The sequence below is a fragment of the Procambarus clarkii genome, chromosome 67 (genome assembly GCF_040958095.1).
Source record: "Procambarus clarkii isolate CNS0578487 chromosome 67, FALCON_Pclarkii_2.0, whole genome shotgun sequence".
In the NCBI taxonomy this organism is placed as follows: domain Eukaryota; kingdom Metazoa; phylum Arthropoda; class Malacostraca; order Decapoda; family Cambaridae; genus Procambarus; species Procambarus clarkii.
In genome coordinates, this window is record NC_091216.1 from 14361971 (window position 1) to 14386970 (window position 25000).

The 25000-nt window shown below is 45.1% G+C and overlaps 2 protein-coding genes across 10 annotated transcripts in view; both read left to right on the forward strand.

Moving 5' to 3' along the window:
* Positions 1-25000, forward strand: part of LOC123767550 (sodium voltage-gated channel paralytic) — a 328629-nt gene that overhangs the window by 23727 nt on the left and 279902 nt on the right. The gene's annotated exons all lie outside the window — the stretch shown is intronic.
* LOC138355437 (uncharacterized) lies at positions 2627-6392 on the forward strand. Its single transcript, XM_069310344.1, has 2 exons — positions 2627-3121; positions 3616-6392. Exon 2 carries the CDS (start codon positions 5067-5069, stop codon positions 6390-6392), a length of 1326 nt encoding a protein of 441 aa, XP_069166445.1. The 5' UTR covers positions 2627-3121; positions 3616-5066.

A 25000-nucleotide genomic window follows, 5' to 3' on the forward strand; every position in this document is an offset into this window, starting at 1 on the left:
ACAGGAAGTACACAACTGCCAGAGACCCCTCACGCTGATGCACAGGAAGTACACACCTGCCAGAGACCCTTCACACTGATGCACAGGGAGTACACACCTGCCAGAGACCCCTCACATAGATGTACACACCTGACAGAAACCCTGACACAGATGTACAGGAAGTACACACCTGCCAGAGACCCCTCACGCTGATGCACAGGAAGTACACACCTGCCAGAGACCCTTCACACTGATGCACAGGAAGTACACACCTGCCAGACACCCTTACACTGATGCACAGGAAGTACACACCTGCCAGAGACCCTCACACTGATGCACAGGAAGTACACACCTGCCAGACACCCTCACACTGATGCACAGGAAGTACACACCTGCCAGACACCCTCACACTGATGCACAGGAAGTACACACCTGCCAGAGACCCTCACACTGATGCACAGGAAGTACACACCTGCCAGACACCCTCACACTGATGCACAGGAAGTACACACCTGCCAGAGACCCCGCACACTGATGCACAGGAAGTACACACCTGCCAGAAACGCCACACACTGATGCACAGGAAGTACACACCTGCCAGACACCCTCACACTGATGCACAGGAAGTACACACCTGCCAGAGACCCCGCACACTGATGCACAGGAAGTACACACCTGCCAGAGACCCCGCACACTGATGCACAGGAAGTACACACCTGCCAGAGACCCCGTACACTGATGCACAGGAAGTACACACCTGCCAGAAACCCCGCACACTGATGCACAGGAAGTACACACCTGCCAGAGACCCCGCACACTGATGCACAGGAAGTACACACCTGCCAGACACCCCGCACACTGATGCACAGGAAGTACACACCTGCCAGAGAACCTCACACTGATGCACAGGACGTACACACCTGCCAGAGACCCTCACACTGATGCACAGGAAGTACACACCTGCCAGAGACCCCGCACACTGATGCACAGGAAGTACACACCTGCCAGAGACCCTTACACTGATGCACAGGAAGTACACACCTGCCAGAGACCCCCACACTGATGCACAGGAAGTACACACCTGCCAGAGACCCTCACACTGATGCACAGGAAGTACACACCTGCCAGAGACCCCCCACACTGATGCACAGGAAGTACACACCTGCCAGAGACCCCTCACACTGATGCACAGGAAGTACACACCTGCCAGAGACCCCTCACACTGATGCACAGGAAGTACACACCTGCCAGAGACCCCCACACTGATGCACAGGAAGTACACACCTGCCAGAGACCCTCACACTGATGCACAGGAAGTACACACCTGCCAGAGACCCCCACACTGATGCACAGGAAGTACACACCTGCCAGAGACCCCTCACACTGATGCACAGGAAGTACACACCTGCCAGAGACCCCTCACACTGATGCACAGGAAGTACACACACTTGCCAGAGACCCCCACACTGATGCACAGGAAGTACACACCTGCCAGAGACCCTCACACTGATGCACAGGAAGTACACACACTTGCCAGAGACCCCCACACTGATGCACATGAAGTACACACCTGCCAGAGACCCCCACACTGATGCACATGAAGTACACACCTGCCAGAGACCCCCACACTGATGCACATGAAGTACACACCTGCCAGAGACCCCTCACACTGATGCACATGAAGTACACACCTGCCAGAGACCCCTCACACTGATGCACAGGAAGTACACACCTGCCAGAGACCCCCACACTGATGCACAGGAAGTACACACCTGCCAGAGACCCCCACACTGATGCACATGAAGTACACACCTGCCAGAGACCCCCACACTGATGCACATGAAGTACACACCTGCCAGAGACCCCCACACTGATGCACAGGAAGTACACACCTGCCAGAGACCCCCACACTGATGCACATGAAGTACACACCTGCCAGAGACCCCCACACTGATGCACATGAAGTACACACCTGCCAGAGACCCCCACACTGATGCACAGGAAGTACACAAAAAATAATGATGTTTTCAATTATAAAACTAAAGGATTATAATTGTCCCCAAATGGTTCAGTTTCCAATCATGGGAGCCGTGTTGGGTATCTCGCCCCCCCCCCCCCCCCGCACGAGCCCACCGGTGAGGCGTGTGGGAAATTTTTACCCACCATATCTAATAATCATCTAAGAAATGTATAATTTCTATATCATATCTAAATCATATCAAAATCATATCTAAAATGTATCAAAATCATATAATGAATCTTTAAAGATTCATTATAGCTTGATCCTGGATGACAATGGCACCATGAACACGTACGCAACAGGGGCCCTTTTGATGCCTACGTGACTTTGTACATGATCTTTCAAGGATCCAGAAGCTTCTAGAAGGACTTCTTAATTAAAAAACTATTGGAACATTGATTCAACATCCGGTAGGATTAAAAATCAAATCCTTAATAAGATTCAGTGGTACTTACAAATACTACTTATAATCTTTAAATCTTATATCTAATTATATTATAATCACATCTTATCTTAATCATAAGTCTAGACTGTAAAAATAATCAATCAATATTCATAGCAAGCTACCTCTCAAGGGAGAGGGGGAAGGCTCTCGGGGGGCGAGAAGCGCCCACGACGATGCCTCGAGGCACTCCGCGTTTGTTTACAAATGAGTGAACAAGTGACTGATCCTTAGCGAACATTACCAGCTCAAGGACACCTTATCTAACATTTTTATCGCCAGTGAATACTCTCTAGAACTGGGGGAGTACCTGGACAATATCTACAAGGAAAATCCGTGAACATTCACATAAAATAGAGTGTATAGTGGAGATCAGTGACACGGTTTCCTCCACCTTCATTCATAAACTTTTATCTCGAATCATTCTTCTGCAACTGCAGGATAATCACGTAGCAACGCTACCAGATCATCATACAGCAACGCTGTAGCAAAATATCGTGCCTAAACTCAACAAGAGAGAGTTAATCAGTCTGGCAAACTTGTCAGACAGGCACCCCGACTGGCAGAGAAGTATATTGAAGGTTGTTTGGTGTATGATTGGCCAATTGTATGCTTGTGTAACTTTAATATCCTATAAATCTGTCTGTTGGTTAAAAAGCGAGGCTAAGCCTCACATATCAGTAAGTTTATTAAAATTGTAGTGTAGCTGTGAATCTTATCCAAGCACTGAACCTCATGAGTGTCCATTCTGTCAGAAAAGAATTCAGCCTCAATAAGTAAAAACCTCACAAGTGTCCACAGTCTTGGAAGAGATTCAGTCAAGCTAACTGTATAAAGTGAATATGTCTGCATATATATTTGAATATATAAATTAAGTTATCAATTGCTTGCTTAGTTATTTATAAGTTATCATATAAGTTCATTTAATTGAATATAATTTCTAGTACTAAGTTAATAGTATTAAGACTCCATTTAAGGTCATTTATTTATACTTTTACCATTAATTTGTTGTTTATAGTATAAGAACATATTGGCTGTTAAGTTATGGTACTAGGTTAGACTATGTATGTTTAAATCTCTGATTTAAACAGAGCCAGTGTTCAGTCAGATAACTGAATTTATTAAATCTTATCCTTGTATAAAATACAAGCTGATGTGAGATCCCTGTCTACAGGTGGATTGGAACTTCTATCAACATAGTCATTCACCCCACCTGTCCCTTACAGCCCACAGTCTGTCATTAGGAAAAGAGGATCTAGGATTTACAACCCTAGCTAGAGATTTTAATTGAATTAATTTGCAGACAGTAATTTTTTAATTTAGTTCAGTACAAGTCCCTGGTAGTCTCCTCTTATATCAATCCCAGCAGGTTTTTCCCACATTAATGGTCCTTCGAACCTAGATAATAATGGTCTTTTGTACCTAGATATTTATGATCATTCGTTTACCGAATATTTCAATGCCAAATACATAAGAAACTTCTTGATTTTGCATTGGAATAATTCTTACATATTCTAGCCTAACCTAGCTATCAGCCAATATTTATCATAGCTATATATCTAAGTAAACAAATAGTTTGCAGTGGCTTAAGCCACCATATCCATTAACTAGTAAGCATTCATAGCATACTAATATTGGTTTGTGTTAAGAAACAACAGTACTTAAGTATATCAGTGTCACAGACACAACTGCATCTTAATCATAAATACCATTACCTACCTCATTGTGGTAACATTACATATATATTTAAGTGTATTATCTAGCATTATCTCTAATCTTCTGATTTTCAGAGCTGCTCATTACATAATATTCTTTAAAAAAGTGTTATCATCACTGTAAGAGCATTCATTACAATCTAACCATAATCAACTGTACAAACCCTATTCCAGGTAAAACCAGTAGACATTCTACTGTATTTTATCTAACTATTATTATGGTAACAGATTTTGTAATAACTTTGCAAAAATAGTGCCATTTACTATTTTTAAAAAATTATTACAAGATTTACCAACTTGGTGCATTCGTGCATTCGGGTCACAAATCAAATTATTACAGTACTTTTGATAATTGAACACCTGCTACAACCAGATTCCAGGGAGGAAATGAAGGACGATCTTTGGAATCATTACCTAAGTAGACAGGAAAACTCATTTATCAAAATACATTAACATCAAACATATTCATCAGAAAAAAGAGAAAAATCTCGGAATCTCCGAAACTCGGAAAAGGTCAAAATGACTAACAGTATTCCACCAGCAACTGAAACAGAAAAGAAAAGGACACAAAGTGTCTAAAAAATCACTTGAATCTACAGCCTACAGACCATTTAAATCAGGTGATAGACAAATGTCATCATCACTTGGCTACAATAGTCTACAATTGGGGATTAAGACCAATCTTAATCTCACATCACAATCTGAAAGGCTAACAACACATTGACAATGTCAATACAAATATTATCATCCATCTAAGATAACTATCTTAATCCAAGAATATAGTCTTGATCACCTAATCTCATGCTTTCACTGGAGTGAAAGCAGCCTCAGAAAATCTGAAGTTAATCAAGCATCTCAAAGAGACTTACTTAATAGAAAAGGCAAAGCCGAGAAAAAAAGAAAAAGCAAAATGCTTCATCACATCATGAATAATGTAGATACACATTATTACAGATACAATTCATCCTTTAAGGAAATCCTTGGAGGAGTACAAGTGTTACATGCTTGTATGACCTACTTGCATGTAATTACTTACCTACAAGTTTTACATACTTGTAACAACATCTTATCACAAAGCCAAATCTTTGATGGACTTCGAGCTTACGTACAAAGATTACGAAGCCGAGGAAAACTTAGATCTCAAGAAAAAATCCCCAAAGGTGAATCCAAGGACAAAAGCAAAAATGTCCAGAATGGCAGTCAAAAATCAAGGCAACAAAACTCCTCTTCTGCAAAGTGGAAACAGAATAATGTTGGCTCTTATGCTATATCCCCCACAGTTAACAGAACTGTAGGAAACCAAGCTCCTAAGACAGATAAGACAAAAGGAGCTACAAGTGCCCCAAAATGTTTATTCTGTCAAGAAGCACATACCATTTATCAATGCACAGTTTATGAAGGCCGTGCCAGTCGAATCGATCGACTGAAATCTCTGAACAGGTGCATCCGTTGTCTACGGAAGCACGATACTAGTGAGTGTATCACTCAATTGCAGAACTGCCAATATTGTCATAAAAGTGTACATCACACAGCACTCTGTGGTGATATTAACACTCAATCCAGATCACAGACTTCCAATAATCAACCTGCATCTCAGGCAAAGCCCAAAGATGATAATACCACAACAGCCGTACAATTCTGTACAGTAATGAGCAATGTCAACGACTTGGATACAGAAATTGTTACAACAGCCATATTGCCTACTGCACAGCTAGAACTATGCAATCAAGGAATTTGTATTCCAACTAGAGGCTTTTTTGATCAAGGGTCACAGAAAACCTTTATCAGTAAAAAGATGGCAGAAGATTTACAACTTAAATCTTCAAAGCAAGTATCTACATCCATATCAGGGTTTTTTACTAATTCTGGTCGTAGAACCTTTCCAGTAGTAAAACTCAATGTCTGTCTAGGTACATCCCAAAGGACAGTAGAAGCCATAGTAGTTGATAAAATTCCTACTGAAATGGGAGTGACTGGTCTGACAGCCACAATTAAATTCCTAAAAGAAAAAGGAATACAATTAGCAGATCCTCTGCTTGATTCTGACTACATAGGAGATATCGGAATCCTGATTGGAGCTGACTACTATCATCGATTCATTCTGGGATCAGAAGAATCTATGGGTATGAATATACTCAAATCAGCAGGAGGCATATTGATGACAGGACCTATACTAGATCTTGAACCTTCAACTCCTGAAAAATCACATCATACAGAAACTGTAATAGTGGCATGACTAGGCAAAGAACAGTCACCACTTAAAATCCCCCACATGATTGATGATGGATTGGAATCTGTACCTCAATTGTGGGAACTTGATGCCATAGGAATAATTCCTGAACAACCAAGTCCTGATGATGTCTGTGCATACAATCAATACTTAGAAACTGTACAGTACAATGATGGACAGTACTGGGTAAGGCTACCATGGAAAATAAACCATAAAACCTTACCTACCAATTATCACATGGCTTATAGTCAATTTAAATCTCAACTAGCAAAGCTAAGAAAAAGGCCTGAGCATTTAAAACTCTATCATGAGATTATTGCTCAACAATTAAAGAATAAATTCATCGAAGTCGTGAAACATGACAATAAGCAAATAGGCCATTTTTTACCACACATGGCTGTAAAGAGAGAATCAAAAACAACTCCTTTACGGATAGTTTTTAATTGTAGCTCTAAATCTGGACCCCAAGGAACCAGTCTAAATGATTGTTTGCAAACAGGTCCAAGTCTAACTCAGAAATTGTATGACATACTGTTGAAGTTTAGACTTAACAAATATGCGTATTCAGCAGATATAAGTAAGGCCTTTCTAAGAGTTGGCTTACAGGAAGAAGATAGAGACTTCACTAAGTTTCTATGGGTAGAGAACCCAGAAGATGTCAATAGTCCAGTAGTGACTTTCAGATTCTCATCAGTTCTTTTTGGCGCGACAAGCAGTCCATTTCTGTTGCAAGCAACTCTAGATACTCATCTGAAGAAATCATCAAGTCCCTGTAAGACTGAAATCAGTCAAAATCTATATGTAGATAATTTTCAAGGGACAGTTAACAGTACTACTGAACTGTTACAATTATATCAAGAGGCTAACAAGGAGCTACGAGGTGCCAACATGCCACTACAATCTTGGGCCTCTAATAATGCAACATTGAATAATCAAATAGCAAGAGATTACCCTGAATATCACGTACCAGAATCACAAAAGGTGTTAGGTATGGATTGGGATTTAATCTCGGACACAATATCGATCAAATCTGTGCCAGTAAATTACAACATCACTACAAAAAGGGATTTGCTTTCACAAGTTAGCAAAGTATTCGACCCACTTGGTCTACTAAATCCTTTGACTATCAAGTGGCGTTTATTAGTGCAAGAAGCATGGAAAGCTAATGTTGGTTGGGATGATCCACTACCAATCCAGTTACAAAAAGCTTGGATGGAAGTAGCTCAAGAACAAACTTTAGTTGAAAAGATAATCTTTCCAAGACACATAGTCGAGGAAAATGAAGAAGTATCACTACATGTATTCGCAGACTCGTCAGCCAAAGCTTTTGGAGCTTGTGCTTACTTAGTGACTTCTAATCAATCATATCTTATCACCTCTAAGGCCAGAGTCGCTCCATTAAAAAAGAGGACTTTGCCTCAGATGGAACTAACAGCACTGCTAACTGGAACACGCTTAGCAGTGCATATCAAACAAGTCTTGTCTACCATGAACATCAAAGATGTCATTATATGGTCTGACAATGAAGCTGTCTTACAATGGGTACGAAACGACAACTGTCCAACTCCATATGTAAAAAATCGCGTCTCGGAAATTAAAGAAATTTCCGCAGGCTTTCGATTGTTGCATGTACCAACAAAGGATAATCCAGCTGATCTCTTATCAAGAGGTATGACATTTAAACAGTTTGCAAAGGCAGATATTTGGTTTCATGGGCCTCGATGGTTAGTGAATGGTAGTTGGCCTGGACAAAAGCCACACGTCATTACGACACAAACCATAACTACCACCAGGCAGCAAGCTCAAATATCAGTCTTGGATTGTACTCATTACTCCTCGCTCATCAAATTAATCAATGTAACACAGAACGTGTTTCATTATCTCAGGAAAAAAGGTATAAAATACACTTTTCCTGATGCACTTATCTATTGGGTAAGACAAGCCCAGAGAGAAACTTATGGGAATAACTATGAAAATCTTCCGCATAAGTTAAAACACAATCTCGGTCTGTGGATAGACCAAGAAAATCACAACATTCTGCGTTGTGGAGGGAGACTTAAACACGCAGATATCAATCTAGATACCGTGCATCCATGGCTTTTACCAAAAAATCATTGGATCACAAGGTTGATTGTGTTACATACACATCAACAAATCATCAAACATGGAGGAGTGTTAGACACACTCACACAAATCAGACAGCAGTACTGGATTCCTCAGGGAAGACAGTCAGTCAAATCAATCTTGAAGAATTGCATGATATGCCGAAGGTACGATGCAAGAACTTGCTCTTATCCAGGGCCACCACCCCTACCAAAGGAACGAGTGGTCCATCTACAACCTTTCGAAACGACAGGAGTAGATTATACAGGAGCAATATATCTAACAGGGACTGCAGATAAGCAACCTATCAAGGCATACATCTGTCTGTTCACCTGTGCTACCACCAGGGCAGTACATCTAGAGGTAACACCCGATATGACTGCTCAATCATTTATTCAAGCTTTCCGCAGATTCGCAGCACGCCGATCATGCCCTAAGCTGATGATTTCAGATAACGGAGCAAACTTGGTAGCTGGAGAAGCGTGTCTACGGGAAATCTGTTCCCATCCTGCAGTTACTTCCACACTGGAACAGCGTCATTGCAGATGGAAATTTATCCCTCCGAGAGCCCCATGGCACGGAGGATTTTATGAACGGTTAATAGGAACTGTAAAAAGATCCTTGAGAAAATCTCTACACCGTCAGAAAATCAATCTTCAAGAACTCCAGACAGTAATCACGGAAATAGAATCAAGGGTGAATAACCGGCCGTTGACTTACTTGTCTGAGGATCCTACTCAACATGAGCCATTAAGTCCTGCCCATCTAATGTATGGAAGACTTCTGACTCCAGTACCATCTCTAGTGGATGATGAGATCAGAGATCCCTCATATGTGGGTCAGAGCGAGTTGGTTCAGGGGTATAAGCATCTGTCCAGCATAATCCAAAAATGGAATGATGTTTGGACAAAAGAATATCTTACATCTCTACGAGAACATCACTATGGGGCCAACGTCCCACATAATATATCTAATCTCCAACCTGGCGATATTGTCTTGGTAGACAGTGATGGCCCTAGGGCTGACTGGCCATTAGGTAAAGTTGTCTCAGTCCATCCAGATAGTCAGGGGATTTTGAGAATAGTCAAAATCCTGTCTAAAGGAACAACTTCCCTGAAGACATTGGACAAACTCATCCACATGGAATCAGTGAGCCAGCTGCAGTTAGATCCTGAGAGACCTCAAGACACTCTAACTCCACAAGACCCACTGACTCCTAACAGACACAATCGTCCACAACGGACAGCAGCAGAAAAGTGCAAGCAAAATCTGCACTTGTATTATCAATCCAATGGAGAGTAAATAAATACATATGGTTACTATTGTCCTAAGTATTGGACTCTGTGCCAGTTCTCTCCCTCTGGAAGATGTGGGAAATTTTTACCCACCATATCTAATAATCATCTAAGAAATGTATAATTTCTATATCATATCTAAATCATATCAAAATCATATCTAAAATGTATCAAAATCATATAATGAATCTTTAAAGATTCATTATAGCTTGATCCTGGATGACAATGGCACCATGAACACGTACGCAACAGGGGCCCTTTTGATGCCTACGTGACTTTGTACATGATCTTTCAAGGATCCAGAAGCTTCTAGAAGGACTTCTTAATTAAAAAAACTATTGGAACATTGATTCAACATCCGGTAGGATTAAAAATCAAATCCTTAATAAGATTCAGTGGTACTTACAAATACTACTTATAATCTTTAAATCTTATATCTAATTATATTATAATCACATCTTATCTTAATCATAAGTCTAGACTGTAAAAATAATCAATCAATATTCATAGCAAGCTACCTCTCAAGGGAGAGGGGGAAGGCTCTCGGGGGGCGAGAAGCGCCCACGACGATGCCTCGAGGCACTCCGCGTTTGTTTACAAATGAGTGAACAAGTGACTGATCCTTAGCGAACATTACCAGCTCAAGGACACCTTATCTAACATTTTTATCGCCAGTGAATACTCTCTAGAACTGGGGGAGTACCTGGACAATATCTACAAGGAAAATCCGTGAACATTCACATAAAATAGAGTGTATAGTGGAGATCAGTGACACGGTTTCCTCCACCTTCATTCATAAACTTTTATCTCGAATCATTCTTCTGCAACTGCAGGATAATCACGTAGCAACGCTACCAGATCATCATACAGCAACGCTGTAGCAAAATATCGTGCCTAAACTCAACAAGAGAGAGTTAATCAGTCTGGCAAACTTGTCAGACAGGCACCCCGACTGGCAGAGAAGTATATTGAAGGTTGTTTGGTGTATGATTGGCCAATTGTATGCTTGTGTAACTTTAATATCCTATAAATCTGTCTGTTGGTTAAAAAGCGAGGCTAAGCCTCACATATCAGTAAGTTTATTAAAATTGTAGTGTAGCTGTGAATCTTATCCAAGCACTGAACCTCATGAGTGTCCATTCTGTCAGAAAAGAATTCAGCCTCAATAAGTAAAAACCTCACAAGTGTCCACAGTCTTGGAAGAGATTCAGTCAAGCTAACTGTATAAAGTGAATATGTCTGCATATATATTTGAATATATAAATTAAGTTATCAATTGCTTGCTTAGTTATTTATAAGTTATCATATAAGTTCATTTAATTGAATATAATTTCTAGTACTAAGTTAATAGTATTAAGACTCCATTTAAGGTCATTTATTTATACTTTTACCATTAATTTGTTGTTTATAGTATAAGAACATATTGGCTGTTAAGTTATGGTACTAGGTTAGACTATGTATGTTTAAATCTCTGATTTAAACAGAGCCAGTGTTCAGTCAGATAACTGAATTTATTAAATCTTATCCTTGTATAAAATACAAGCTGATGTGAGATCCCTGTCTACAGGTGGATTGGAACTTCTATCAACATAGTCATTCACCCCACCTGTCCCTTACAGCCCACAGTCTGTCATTAGGAAAAGAGGATCTAGGATTTACAACCCTAGCTAGAGATTTTAATTGAATTAATTTGCAGACAGTAATTTTTTAATTTAGTTCAGTACAAGTCCCTGGTAGTCTCCTCTTATATCAATCCCAGCAGGTTTTTCCCACAAGGCGGTCCACTGTTCGGTCACCCAGCCAGTGACTGAGCAGACCCAAGGGTGTTTAACCAAGTGGCGCGCCCATAACCTACAGGAAAATCGGAATGCTGATTTTCCATCATTTTATGTTATCATCACGCTAAACAGAGGCAACACATGCTATCATAACGCTAAAGAGAGGCAACACATGCTATCATCACGCTAGAGAGATGCAACACATGCTATCATCACGTTAGAGAGAGGCAACACATGCTATCATCACGCTAAACAGAGGTAACACATGCTATCATCACGCTAGAGAGATGCAAACACATGCTATCATCACGTTAGAGGGATGCAACACATGCTATCATCACGTTAGAGAGATGCAACACATGCTATCATCACGCTAGAGAGATGCAAAACATGCTATCATCACGCTAGAGAGATGCAAACACATGCTATCATCACGTTAGAGGGATGCAACACATGCTATCATCACGTTAGAGGGATGCAACACATGCTATCATCACGTTAGAGAGATGCAACACATGCTACCATCACGCTAAAGAGAGGCAACACATGCTATCATCACGTTAGAGAGATGCAACACATGATATCATCACGCTAAAGAGAGGCAACACATGCTACCATCACGTTAAAGAGAGGCAACACATGCTATCATCACGTTAGAGAGTGGCAACACATGTTATCATCACGCTAAAGAGAGGCAACACATGTTATCATCACGCTAAAGAGAGGCAACACATGCTACCATCACGTTAAAGAGAGGCAACACATGCTATCATCACGCTAGAGAGTGGCAACACATGTTATCATCACGCTAAAGAGAGGCAACACATGTTATCATCACGCTAAAGAGAGGCAACACATGTTATCATCACGCTAAAGAGAGGCAACACATGCTACCATCACGTTAAAGAGAGGCAACACATGCTATCATCACGCTAAACAGAGGCAACACATGTTATCATCACGCTAAAGAGAGGCAACACATGCTACCATCACGTTAAAGAGAGGCAACACATGCTATCATCACGCTAAACAGAGGCAACACATGTTATCATCACGCTAAAGAGAGGCAACACATGCTATCATCACGCTAAACAGAGGCAACACATGCTATCATCACGCTAAACAGAGGCAACACATGTTATCATCACGCTAAACAGAGGCAACACATGTTAAACACTCAGCTAGTTTACATAAAAAACAAATATGGAAAGTAAGTCAAAGGAAAGCTCTCAACTTCCTCTATCAAGCTAGATGAATATTACAAGAAATTGTTATATACAGTGTACTGTTATATACTGTGTACTGTTATATACAGTGTACTGTTATATACTGTGTACTGTTATATACAGTGTACTGTTATATACTGTGTACTGTTATATACTGTGTACTGTTATATACAGTGTACTGTTATATACTGTGTACTGTTATATACAGTGTACTGTTATATACTGTGTACTGTTATATACAGTGTACTGTTATATACTGTGTACTGTTATATACTGTGTACTGTTATATACAGTGTACTGTTATATACTGTGTACTGTTATATACTGTGTACTGTTATATACTGTGTACTGTTATATACAGTGTACTGTTATATACTGTGTACTGTTATATACTGTGTACTGTTATATACTGTGTACTGTTATATACTGTGTACTGTTATATACTGTGTACTGTTATATACTGTGTACTGTTATATACAGTGTACTGTTATATACTGTGTACTGTTATATACTGTGTACTGTTATATACTGTGTACTGTTATATACAGTGTACTGTTATATACTGTGTACTGTTATATACAGTGTACTGTTATATACTGTGTACTGTTATATACAGTGTACTGTTATATACTGTGTACTGTTATATACAGTGTACTGTTATATACTGTGTACTGTTATATACAGTGTACTGTTATATACTGTGTACTGTTATATACAGTGTACTGTTATATACTGTGTACTGTTATATACTGTGTACTGTTATATACTGTGTACTGTTATATACTGTGTACTGTTATATACTGTGTACTGTTATATACTGTGTACTGTTATATACAGTGTACTGTTATATACTGTGTACTGTTATATACTGTGTACTGTTATATACTGTGTACTGTTATATACAGTGTACTGTTATATACTGTGTACTGTTATATACAGTGTACTGTTATATACTGTGTACTGTTATATACAGTGTACTGTTATATACTGTGTACTGTTATATACTGTGTACTGTTATATACTGTGTACTGTTATATACTGTGTACTGTTATATACTGTGTACTGTTATATACTGTGTACTGTTATATACTGTGTACTGTTATATACTGTGTACTGTTATATACTGTGTACTGTTATATACAGTGTACTGTTATATACTGTGTACTGTTATATACTGTGTACTGTTATATACTGTGTACTGTTATATACTGTGTACTGTTATATACTGTGTACTGTTATATACAGTGTACTGTTATATACAGTGTACTGTTATATACTGTGTACTGTTATATACAGTGTACTGTTATATACTGTGTACTGTTATATACTGTGTACTGTTATATACTGAGTACTGTTATATACAGTGTACTGTTATATACAGCGTACTGTTATATACTGCGTACTGTTATATACTGCGTACTGTTATATACAGTGTACTGTTATATACAGTGTACTGTTATATACAGTGTACTGTTATATATACAGTGTACTGTTATATACAGTGTACTGTTATATACAGTACTGTTATATACAGTGTACTGTTATATACTGTGTACTGTTATATACTGTGTACTGTTATATACAGTGTACTGTTATATACAGTGTACTGTTATATACAGCATACTGTTATATACAGTGTACTGTTATATACTGTGTACTGTTATATACAGCGTACTGTTATATACAGTGTACTGTTATATACAGCGTACTGGTATAGGAGTCCAGGTAATGTGTGTGTACTCACCTACTTGTACTCACACATTCGTGCCTGCATTCGATCATTGGCTCCTGTATCCCGCCTCTCCAGCCACCGGTTATTTAAGGCAATGATTCCTGTCCTATTTCCTTATCATATCCAGTTTAAAATTATGAATAGAGTTTGCTTCCACAACTTGCTCCTTAAGTGTATTCCATTTTTCCACTACTCTCACGCTAAAGGAAAACCTCTTACAACTCTATGCCTCATCTGAGTTTCCAGCTTCCTCCCATGTCCCCCTTGTTCTGTTAGTATTCAGTGTGAACATTCGTCTATTTCCACTCTGTCAATCCCTTTATTTTATGTTTCTACCATATCTCCCCGTTCCCTTTTTTTCTAGTGTCGTAAGATTTAGTTCCTTTCTTCATATCCCATCCCTTGCAACTCAGGGACGAGCCTCGTCGCAGACTTCTGAACCTTTTCCAGTTTCTTTGTGTTTCTTCAGGGTGGGGACTCAATGATGGCGCGGCATACACTAAGACTGGTCTCACGTAGGCAGTGTAAAGCTCAATAAATGCTTCCTTACTTAGGTTTCTGAATGATGTTCTAACTTTTGCCAGTGTAGAGTACGCTGCTGTGGTTATCCCATTGATATGTGCCTCAGGAGTTAGATTAGGTGTTATGTCCACGCCAAGGTCTCTATCTCGAATCGTCACAGGAAGGTAGTTTCCCTTCATTATGCACTGTCTCTTTGGTCTCCAGTCACCTAATGTCATTTCCATAACGTTATATTTGCTCGTGTTGAACTCCAGTAGCCATTTCTCTGACCATCTCTGCAACCTGTTCAAGTCCTCTTGGAGGATCCTACAAGCCTCATCTGTCACAACTCTTCTTATTAATTTTGCGTTATCCGTAAAATAGAACTGGTCCCAGCACCAGTCCTTGAGGGACTCCACTCGTTACTGTTCGCCAGTCCGACTTCTCGCCCCTTACCGTTACTCTCTGACTCCTGTGTATGTACTCATCTAATTGTACTGACCTAGTAAGGTAAGGAAATATCACCAGCACGACGGACAGTAGCGACGTAAAAGATAACTCAAAACTAACGTCGAATTATTGAGTTCAGGCGAGGTGGCAGGGGAGGTTGGTGACGTCAGCCACCAGGGGCAGTGGGTGGCGGGTGTATACATATGTGGGCGGGCGGAAGCCTCCGGAGCCTTGGGTGGTGGGTGTATACGTATGTGGGCGGGTGGAAGCCCCCTGGGGCAGTGGGTGGTGGGTGAATACATATGTGGGCGGGCGGAAGCCCCCCGGGGCAGTAGGTGGTGGGTGTATACATATGTGGGCGGGCGGAAGCCCCCGGGGCCGTGGGTGGTGGGTGTATACATATGTGGGCGGGCTGAAGCCCCCGGGGCCGTGGGTAGTGGGTGTATACATATGTGGGCGGGCGGAAGCCCCCGGGGCCGTGGGTGGTGGGTGTATACATATGTGGGCGGGCGGAAGCCTCCTGGGGCCGTGGGTGGTGGGTGTATACATATGTGGGCGGGCGGAAGCCTCCTGGGGCCGTGGGTGGTGGGTGTATACATATGTGGGCGGGCGGAAGCCTCCTGGGGCCGTGGGTGGTGGGTGTATACATATGTGGGCGGGCGGAAGCCTCCTGGGGCCGTGGGTGGTGGGTGTATACATATGTGGGCGGGCGGAAGCCTCCTGGGGCCGTGGGTGGTGGGTGTATACATATGTGGGCGGGCGGAAGCCTCCTGGAGCCGTGGGTGGTGGGTGTATACATATGTGGGCGGGCGGAAGCCTCCTGGGGCAGTGGGTGGTGGGTGTATACTTATGTGGGCGGGAGGAAGCCTCCTGGGGCAGTGGGTGGTGGGTGTATACATATGTGGGCGGGCGGAAGCCTCCTGGGGCAGTGGGTGGTGGGTGTATACATATGTGGGCGGGCGGAAGCCTCCTGGGGCAGTGGGTGGTGGGTGTATACATATGTGGGCGGGCGGAAGCCTCCTGGGGCCGTGGGTGGTGGGTGTATACATATGTGGGCGGGCGGAAGCCTCCTGGGGCCGTGGGTGGTGGGTGTATACATATGTGGGCGGGCGGAAGCCTCCTGGGGCCGTGGGTGGTGGGTGTATACATATGTGGGCGGGCGGAAGCCTCCTGGGGCAGTGGGTGGTGGGTGTATACTTATGTGGGCGGGAGGAAGCCTCCTGGGGCAGTGGGTGGTGGGTGTATACATATGTGGGCGGGCGGAAGCCTCCTGGGGCAGTGGGTGGTGGGTGTATACATATGTGGGCGGGCGGAAGCCTCCTGGGGCAGTGGGTGGTGGGTGTATACATATGTGGGCGGGCGGAAGCCTCCTGGGGCAGTGGGTGGTGGGTGTATACATATGTGGGCGGGCGGAAGCCTCCTGGGGCAGTGGGTGGTGGGTGTATACATATGTGGGCGGGCGGAAGCCTCCTGGGGCAGTGGGTGGTGGGTGTATACATATGTGGGCGGGCGGAAGCCTCCTGGGGCAGTGGGTGGTGGGTGTATACATATGTGGGCGGGCGGAAGCCTCCTGGGGCAGTGGGTGGTGGGTGTATACATATGTGGGCGGGCGGAAGCCTCCTGGGGCAGTGGGTGGTGGGTGTATACATATGTGGGCGGGCGGAAGCCTCCTGGGGCAGTGGGTGGTGGGTGTATACATATGTGGGCGGGCGGAAGCCTCCTGGGGCCTGTGTCCCTCATGTATCGTCCCATTGTTTGTGTTCTTCCTTGCTCACGATCATTGCTTCAGCTTCAGCTTCCTACTACACGGGAGTCTCTCTGATGCTCGACTGAATCACGAGTACGGTAGTATAGAGGCAGTGGACGGACTCACAGTGTAGAGGCAGTGGGATGAACTCACAGTATAGAGGCAAAGGACGGACTCACAGTGTAGAGGCAGTCGGATGAACTCACAGTGTAGAGGTAGTGGACGGACTCACAGTGTAGAGGTAGTGGACGGACTCACAGTGTAGAGGCAGTGGACGGACTCACAGTGTAGAGGCAGTGGACGGACTCACAGTGTAGAGGCAGTGGACGGACTCACAGTGTAGAGGCAGTGGACGGACTCACAGTGTAGAGGCAGTGGACGGACTCACAGTGGAGAGGCAGTGGATGGACTCACAGGGCAGTGGACGGACTCAGTGTAGAGGCAGTGGACGGACTCACAGTGTAGAGGCAGTGACTGGACTCACAGTGTAGAGGCAGTGACTGGACTCACAGTGTAGAGGCAGTGGACGGACTTACAGTGTAGAGGCAGTGGACGGATTTACAGTATAGAGGCAGTGGACGGACTCACAGTGTAGAGGCAGTGGACGGACTCACAGTGTAGAGGCAGTGGACGGACTCACAGTGTAGAGGCAGTGGACGGACTCACAGTGTAGAGGCAGTGGACGGACTCACAGTGTAGAGGCAGTGGACGGACTCACAGTGTAGAGGCAGTGGACGGACTCACACTATAGAGGCAGTGGGACGGAGGATGGTTGCCGACGCCCGAGGCCTGGTAATGGCTGCCCGGGGCCGTTGCTTCTGCTTTACACCAACCTGGGAAATTGAATGGGTGTGTTAAGCGGTGAGGGCGCCCGCCGCCCCCCCGCCCTCCACAACACAGGAACAACTGCCTCGCGCCTCTCCCTTCTCCTCATCTAATTCTGCTCTGCCATAACACTGCCTCTCTACGATTGATGCTCCTCTGTCCGACCCAGGTGTGGTGCGGACCCCATCAATCACCGCGTGCAACTGCTGCCAACCGTAGCTGCACTGTGCATCATGGCACAGTGTATGGCTACCCAGGGTAGCCATACACAACTGTCACAACCACAGCCCAGCACAGCCCAGCACAGCGCAGCATAGCCCAACACAGCCCACCACAGCGCAGCGCACCCCAGCACAGCCCAGCATAGCCCAACACAGCCCAGCACAGCCCAACACAGCCCAACACAGCCCAGCGCACCCCAGCACAGCCCACCACAGCCCAGCACAGCCCAGCACAGCCCAGCACAGCGCAGCGCACCCCAGCACAGCCCAGCACAGCCCAGCACAGCCCAGCACAGCGCAGCGCACCCCAGCACAGCCCAGCACAGCCCAGCACAGCCCACCACAGCCCAGCACAGCCCAGCACAGCCCAGCACAGCGCAGCGCACCCCAGCACAGCCCAGCATAGCCCAACATAGCCCACCACAGCGCAGCGCACCCCAGCACAGCCCACCACAGCCCAGCACAGCCCAACACAGCCCAGCACAGCCCAGCACAGCCCACCACAGCCCAGCACAGCGCAGCGCACCCCAGCACAGCCCAGCATAGCCCAACATAGCCCACCACAGCGCAGCGCACCCCAGCACAGCCCACCACAGCCCAACACAGCCCAGCACAGCCCAGCACAGCCCACCACAGCCCAACACAGCCCAACACAGCCCAACACAGCCCAACACAGCCCAACACAGCCCAACACAGCCCAACACAGCCCAACACAGCCCAGCCTTATGAATAAAAATGACCAGATAAAGTTTGTTATTCATGGAAAAAGTTTATTATTGATACATAAGTTTATTGTACAATACTGTAGGAACAGACCAATACATCTACCAAGATGAAACAACACGTGACGATAACAGGTCCTGGAGGATATCCTGCCCGCAGTCACAGGAGAGTCCTGGAGGATATCCTGCCCGCAGTCACAGGAGAGTCCTGGTGGATATCCTGCCCGCAGTCACAGGAGAGTCCTGGAGGATATCCTGCCCGCAGTCACAGGAGAGTCCTGGAGGATATCCTGCCCGCAGTCACAGGAGAGTCCTGGAGGATATCCTGCCCGCAGTCACAGGAGAGTCCTGGAGGATATCCTGCCCGCAGTCACAGGAGAGTCCTGGAGGATATCCTGCCCGCAGTCACAGGAGAGTCCTGGAGGATATCCTGCCCGCAGTCACAGGAGAGTCCTGGAGGATATCCTGCCCGCAGTCACAGGAGAGTCCTGGAGGATATCCTGCCCGCAGTCACAGGAGAGTCCTGGAGGATATCCTGCCCGCAGTCACAGGAGAGTCCTGGAGGATATCCTGCCCGCAGTCACAGGAGAGTCCTGGAGGATATCCTGCCCGCAGTCACAGGAGAGTCCTGGAGAATATCCTGCCCGCAGTCACAGGAGAGTCCTGGAGGATATCCTGCCCGCAGTCACAGGAGAGTCCTGGAGGATATCCTGCCCGCAGTCACAGGAGAGTCCTGGAGGATATCCTGCCCGCAGTCACAGGAGAGTCCTGGAGGATATCCTGCCCGCAGTCACAGGTGAGTCCTGGAGGATATCCTGCCCGCAGTCACAGGAGAGTCCTGGTGGATATCCTGCCCGCAGTCACAGGAGAGTCCTGGAGGATATCCTGCCCGCAGTCACAGGAGAGTCCTGGAGGATATCCTGCCCGCAGTCACAGGAGAGTCCTGGAGGATATCCTGCCCGCAGTCACAGGAGAGTCCTGGAGGATATCCTGCCCGCAGTCACAGGAGAGTCCTGGAGGATATCCTGCCCGCAGTCACAGGTGAGTCCTGGAGGATATCCTGCCCGCAGTCACAGGAGAGTCCTGGAGGATATCCTGCCCGCAGTCACAGGTGAGTCCTGGAGGATATCCTGCCCGCAGTCACAGGTGAGTCCTGGAGGATATCCTGCCCGCAGTCACAGGAGAGTCCTGGAGGATATCCTGCCCGCAGTCACAGGAGAGTCCTGGAGGATATCCTGCCCGCAGTCACAGGAGAGTCCTGGAGGATATCCTGCCCGCAGTCACAGGAGAGTCCTGGAGGATATCCTGCCCGCAGTCACAGGAGAGTCCTGGAGGATATCCTGCCCGCAGTCACAGGAGAGTCCTGGAGGATATCCTGCCCGCAGTCACAGGAGAGTCCTGGAGGATATCCTGCCCGCAGTCACAGGAGAGTCCTGGAGGATATCCTGCCCGCAGTCACAGGAGAGTCCTGGAGGATATCCTGCCCGCAGTCACAGGAGAGTCCTGGAGGATATCCTGCCCGCAGTCACAGGAGAGTCCTGGAGGATATCCTGCCCGCAGTCACAGGAGAGTCCTGGAGGATATCCTGCCCGCATTGACAGGAGAGTCCTGGAGGATATCCTGCCCGCAGTGTCAGGAGATATCCTTGGTGTCCCCGTCATCACCACGTTCACACGGGCTACTTCCTGGGTGTGTGAAGGAAAAAACAATAATAACTAGTTAGTAGTTAGTAACAGTTGAGAGGCCTTGGGGCCGAGAGAGCAGAGCTCATCCCCCGCAAGCACAACTAGGTGAGTACACACACGCACACACACACACACACACGCGCACACACACACACACACACACACACACACACACACACACACACACACACACACACACACACACACACACACACGCGCACACACACACACACACACACACACACACACACGCACGCGCACACGCACACGCACACACACACACAGGAGAGTTTTAGGCTGAGAATTTAGGCTGAGTCTTTGCCTTGCTTGCGATGTCATCGATGAGGAGGATTGAAACAGAGGATGATAGTAGGAGGCTACAAGATGACCTGGATAGACTGAGTGAATGGTCCAACAAATGGCTGTTGAAGTTCAACCCGAGTAAATGCAAAGTAATGAAACTAGGCAGTGGAAACAGGAGGCCAGGCACAGGATACAGAATAGGAGATGAAGTACTTAATGAAACAGACAGAGAGAAAGATCTAGGAGTTGATATCACACCAAACCTGTCTCCTGAAGCCCACATAAAGAGAATAACGTCTGCGGCATATGCGAGGCTGGCTAACATCAGAACGGCGTTCAGGAACCTGTGTAAGGAATCATTCAGAATCTTGTACACCACATATGTAAGACCAATCCTGGAGTATGCGGCCCCAGCATGGAGCCCGTACCTTGTCAAGCACAAGACGAAGCTGGAAAAAGTCCAAAGGTATGCTACTAGACTAGTCCCAGAACTAAGAGGCATGAGTTATGAGGAAAGGCTGCGGGAAATGCACCTCACGACACTGGAAGACAGAAGAGTACCTGGTTGATACCTGGTTGATGGGGTTCTGGGAGTTCTTCTACTCCCCAAGCCCGGCCCGAGGCCAGGCTCGACTTGTGAGAGTTTGGTCCACCAGGCTGTTGCTTGGAGCGGCCCGCAGGGCCACGTACCCACCACAGCCCGGCTGATCCGGAACTTCTCTTAGAAAACCGTCCAGTTTTCTCTTGAAGATGTCCACGGTTGTTCCGGCAATATTTCTTATGCTCGCTGGGAGGACGTTGAACAACCGCGGACCCCTGATGTTTATACAGTGCTCTCTGATTGTGCCTATGACACCTCTGCTCTTCACAGGTTCAATCTTGCATTTTCTTCCATATCGTTCACTCCAGTACGTTGTTATTTTACTGTGTAGATTTGGGACCTGACCCTCCAGTATTTTCCAGGTGTATATTATTTGGTATCTCTCTCGTCTCCTTTCTAGAGAGTACATTTGGAGAGCTTTGAGACGATCCCAATAATTTAGGTGTTTTATCTCGTCTATGCGTGCTGTATATGTTCTCTGTATTCCCTCTATTTCAGCAATCTCTCCTGCTCTGAAGGGGGAAGTGAGTACTGAGCAGTACTCGAGACGGGACAGCACAAGTGACTTGAAGAGTACAACCATTGTGATGGGATCCCTGGATTTGAAAGTTCTCGTAATCCATCCGATCATTTTTCTGGCTGACGCGATATTTGCTTGGTTATGCTCCCTAAACGTTAGATCGTCGGACATCATTATTCCCAAATCCTTGACATGCTGTTTTCCTACTATGGGAAGATTCGATTGTGTTTTGTACCCTGTATTATGTTTCAGATCCTCATTTTTGCCGTACCTGAGTACCTGAAATTTATCACTGTTAAACATCATGTTATTTTCTGCTGCCCAATCAAAAACTTTGTTGACATCTGCTTGTAGTTTTTCAATGTCTTCAGCAGAGGTAATTTTCATGCTGATTTTTGTGTCATCTGCAAAGGACGACACGAAGCTGTGGCGTGTATTTTTGTCTATATCAGATATGAGAATAAGGAACAAAGGGGGGACATGATCACAACCTACAAAATCCTCAGGGGAATCGACCGGGTAAACAAGGACGAACTTTTCAACACTGGTGGGACGCGAACAAGGGGACACAGGTGGAAGCTGTGAGCCACAGAGCCACCCAAATGAGCCACAGAGACGTTAGAAAGAACTTTTTCAGTGTCAGAGTAGTTAGCAAATGGAATGCATTAGGAAGTGATGTGGTGGAGGCTGACTCCATTCACAGTTTCAAATGTAGATATGATAGAGCCCAATAGGCTCAGGAATCTGTACACCAGTTGATTGACGGTTGAGAGGCGGGACCAAAGAGCCAGAGCTCAACCCCCGCAAGCACAATTAGGTGAGTACACACACACACGCACGCACGCACACACACACACACACACGCACACACACACACACACACGCGCACACACACACACACACACACACACACACACACACACGCACACGCACGCGCACACACACACACACACACACACACACACACACACACACACACACGCACGCAACAGCGTCACAATCGATTGTGGGAGGCATTGACGGGAGGGCGGCGGCGATGACGTCACTACACAGCTGCAGACTTGCCTTACTGAGAGGGGAAGGTTGGGGGAGGACTTGGGGCGGGGAAGGTTGGGGAGGACTTGGGGCGGGGAAGGTGGGGGAGGACTTGGGGCGGGGAAGGTGGGGGAGGACTTGGGGCGGGGAAGGTGGGGGAGGACTTGGAGCGGGGAAGGTGGGGGAGGACTTGGGGTGGGGAAGGTGGCTACCTACTATAGCCTTGTACTTGCTGCACTTAACTATTCTAACTCAAGTTCTTTGGCGAGTCGGGTCCTAAAGTTGTGGCTGGAGGTGGCTTCCAGTACTGCTTCTCTCAGTATAACACTTGTTGACTGTCCGTACAGTGTACCAGTATTTCTTAACATGTCTTCGTGTGTGGTAGAGAGCGTCCTCGCCCGCTCCACGGCCACCTATGTGACGGGGTCGGGAAAAGGGAATGAAAAGTAGTAAATGATGAAGTAATGAGTGAGGGTTTGGGGTGAGGGAGGTAGAGAGGACGGAGGAGTATGGGAGTAGCGAGGAGTACTTAGGTAGAGAGATAGGAGGGAGGAGTAAGGAAGGAGTGGTCAGGGGAAAGGGGAGGTTAGAGGGAGGAAGAGAATTGGATCACTGGGGGAAGTAGAAGTTAGTGTCGAGGACCGGGCCGCGGGGACACTAAAGCCCCGAAATCATCTCAAGATAACCTCAAGATAGTGGAGTAATAGAAGAGGTAGAAGAGTGGAAGTAGAGGTAGAAAGGGCTGCCACCATCCATTCTAAATTCAGTACATACAAGACAAGGAATGGAACTTGTCTGTATCACAAAATTATCAAAGATGTTGTTAGCATGTATTAGCTAGACTCGTGTACTTGTACATGCAAGATTCTTTAAAGCAACAAACTCAGAGTGCTCTACACTCGGGCTTGGGATATATCAGAATCATCCCATCCTCTGAATTGACAGTACGGTTTATAACTAAGTGTTAATAAGTTCATTTCCTGACTGTTAGGGATAGTACATAATTCCACTTGTGCCATTACATTTACCTCCTCAATTATTCTCCTCGTTTTCTGTTAAGACACTTAGAATTTCAGGATGAAGTTTTCAAGTTCAATTTGCTATACACAAGTTTTAAATATCAGGAATTTCTTTTTCAGCTTTATTAAACAATAGAGATTGTATACAAAATTTGAAAATATACTGAGTTACTTTACATTTTATTGTAATATTTTTGTTTTGTTTTATTAGTTTTATAAAACTGTAATATCAATATAGCTATAGGTTAAGTACTAATTGTAATTAAGAAACAATAAAATGCTTATCTTCAAACACTAAGAAGGTTAGGCTAGGTCGTGGTTTTGTATTCAGCTTTTCAGGTAAACTCAAATATTTACAATATATTTGACAGTACGGTTTAATACTAATTGAAAATAAGTACATTTCTTGACTGCTAGGAACAGTACATAATTACACTTATATGTGCTGTTACATTTACCTCCCCATTTTTGGAGGACGGGCTGCAGAAAATACAAGATCTAGGGAACAAAATTAAAGACAATTTAAACAATAAATTCATAAATTATATTCAACATGATAAATATCATAATTCAAGCAATTTAACTTAATGTTCACTATGTCAAGATTAATATACAATGAGTCATTACACAAGACATTGAGTACACTACAGGTGTCTGCCCCTGATAATCACACAACACCTTAAGTTTGTAAAACACGATATAAGTCACCTCAACGTTCACTCACCAATTGTCTGAGTAGAGGTTGAATAGAGGGGGGTGGGGGTGGGGGGGGGGGGGTTGGAAGGGGTTGACATGCAGAGTCCCCACCCAGCCTGACAGTCTGGACTGGCTGCTGCTCAGTCGTCCAGCCT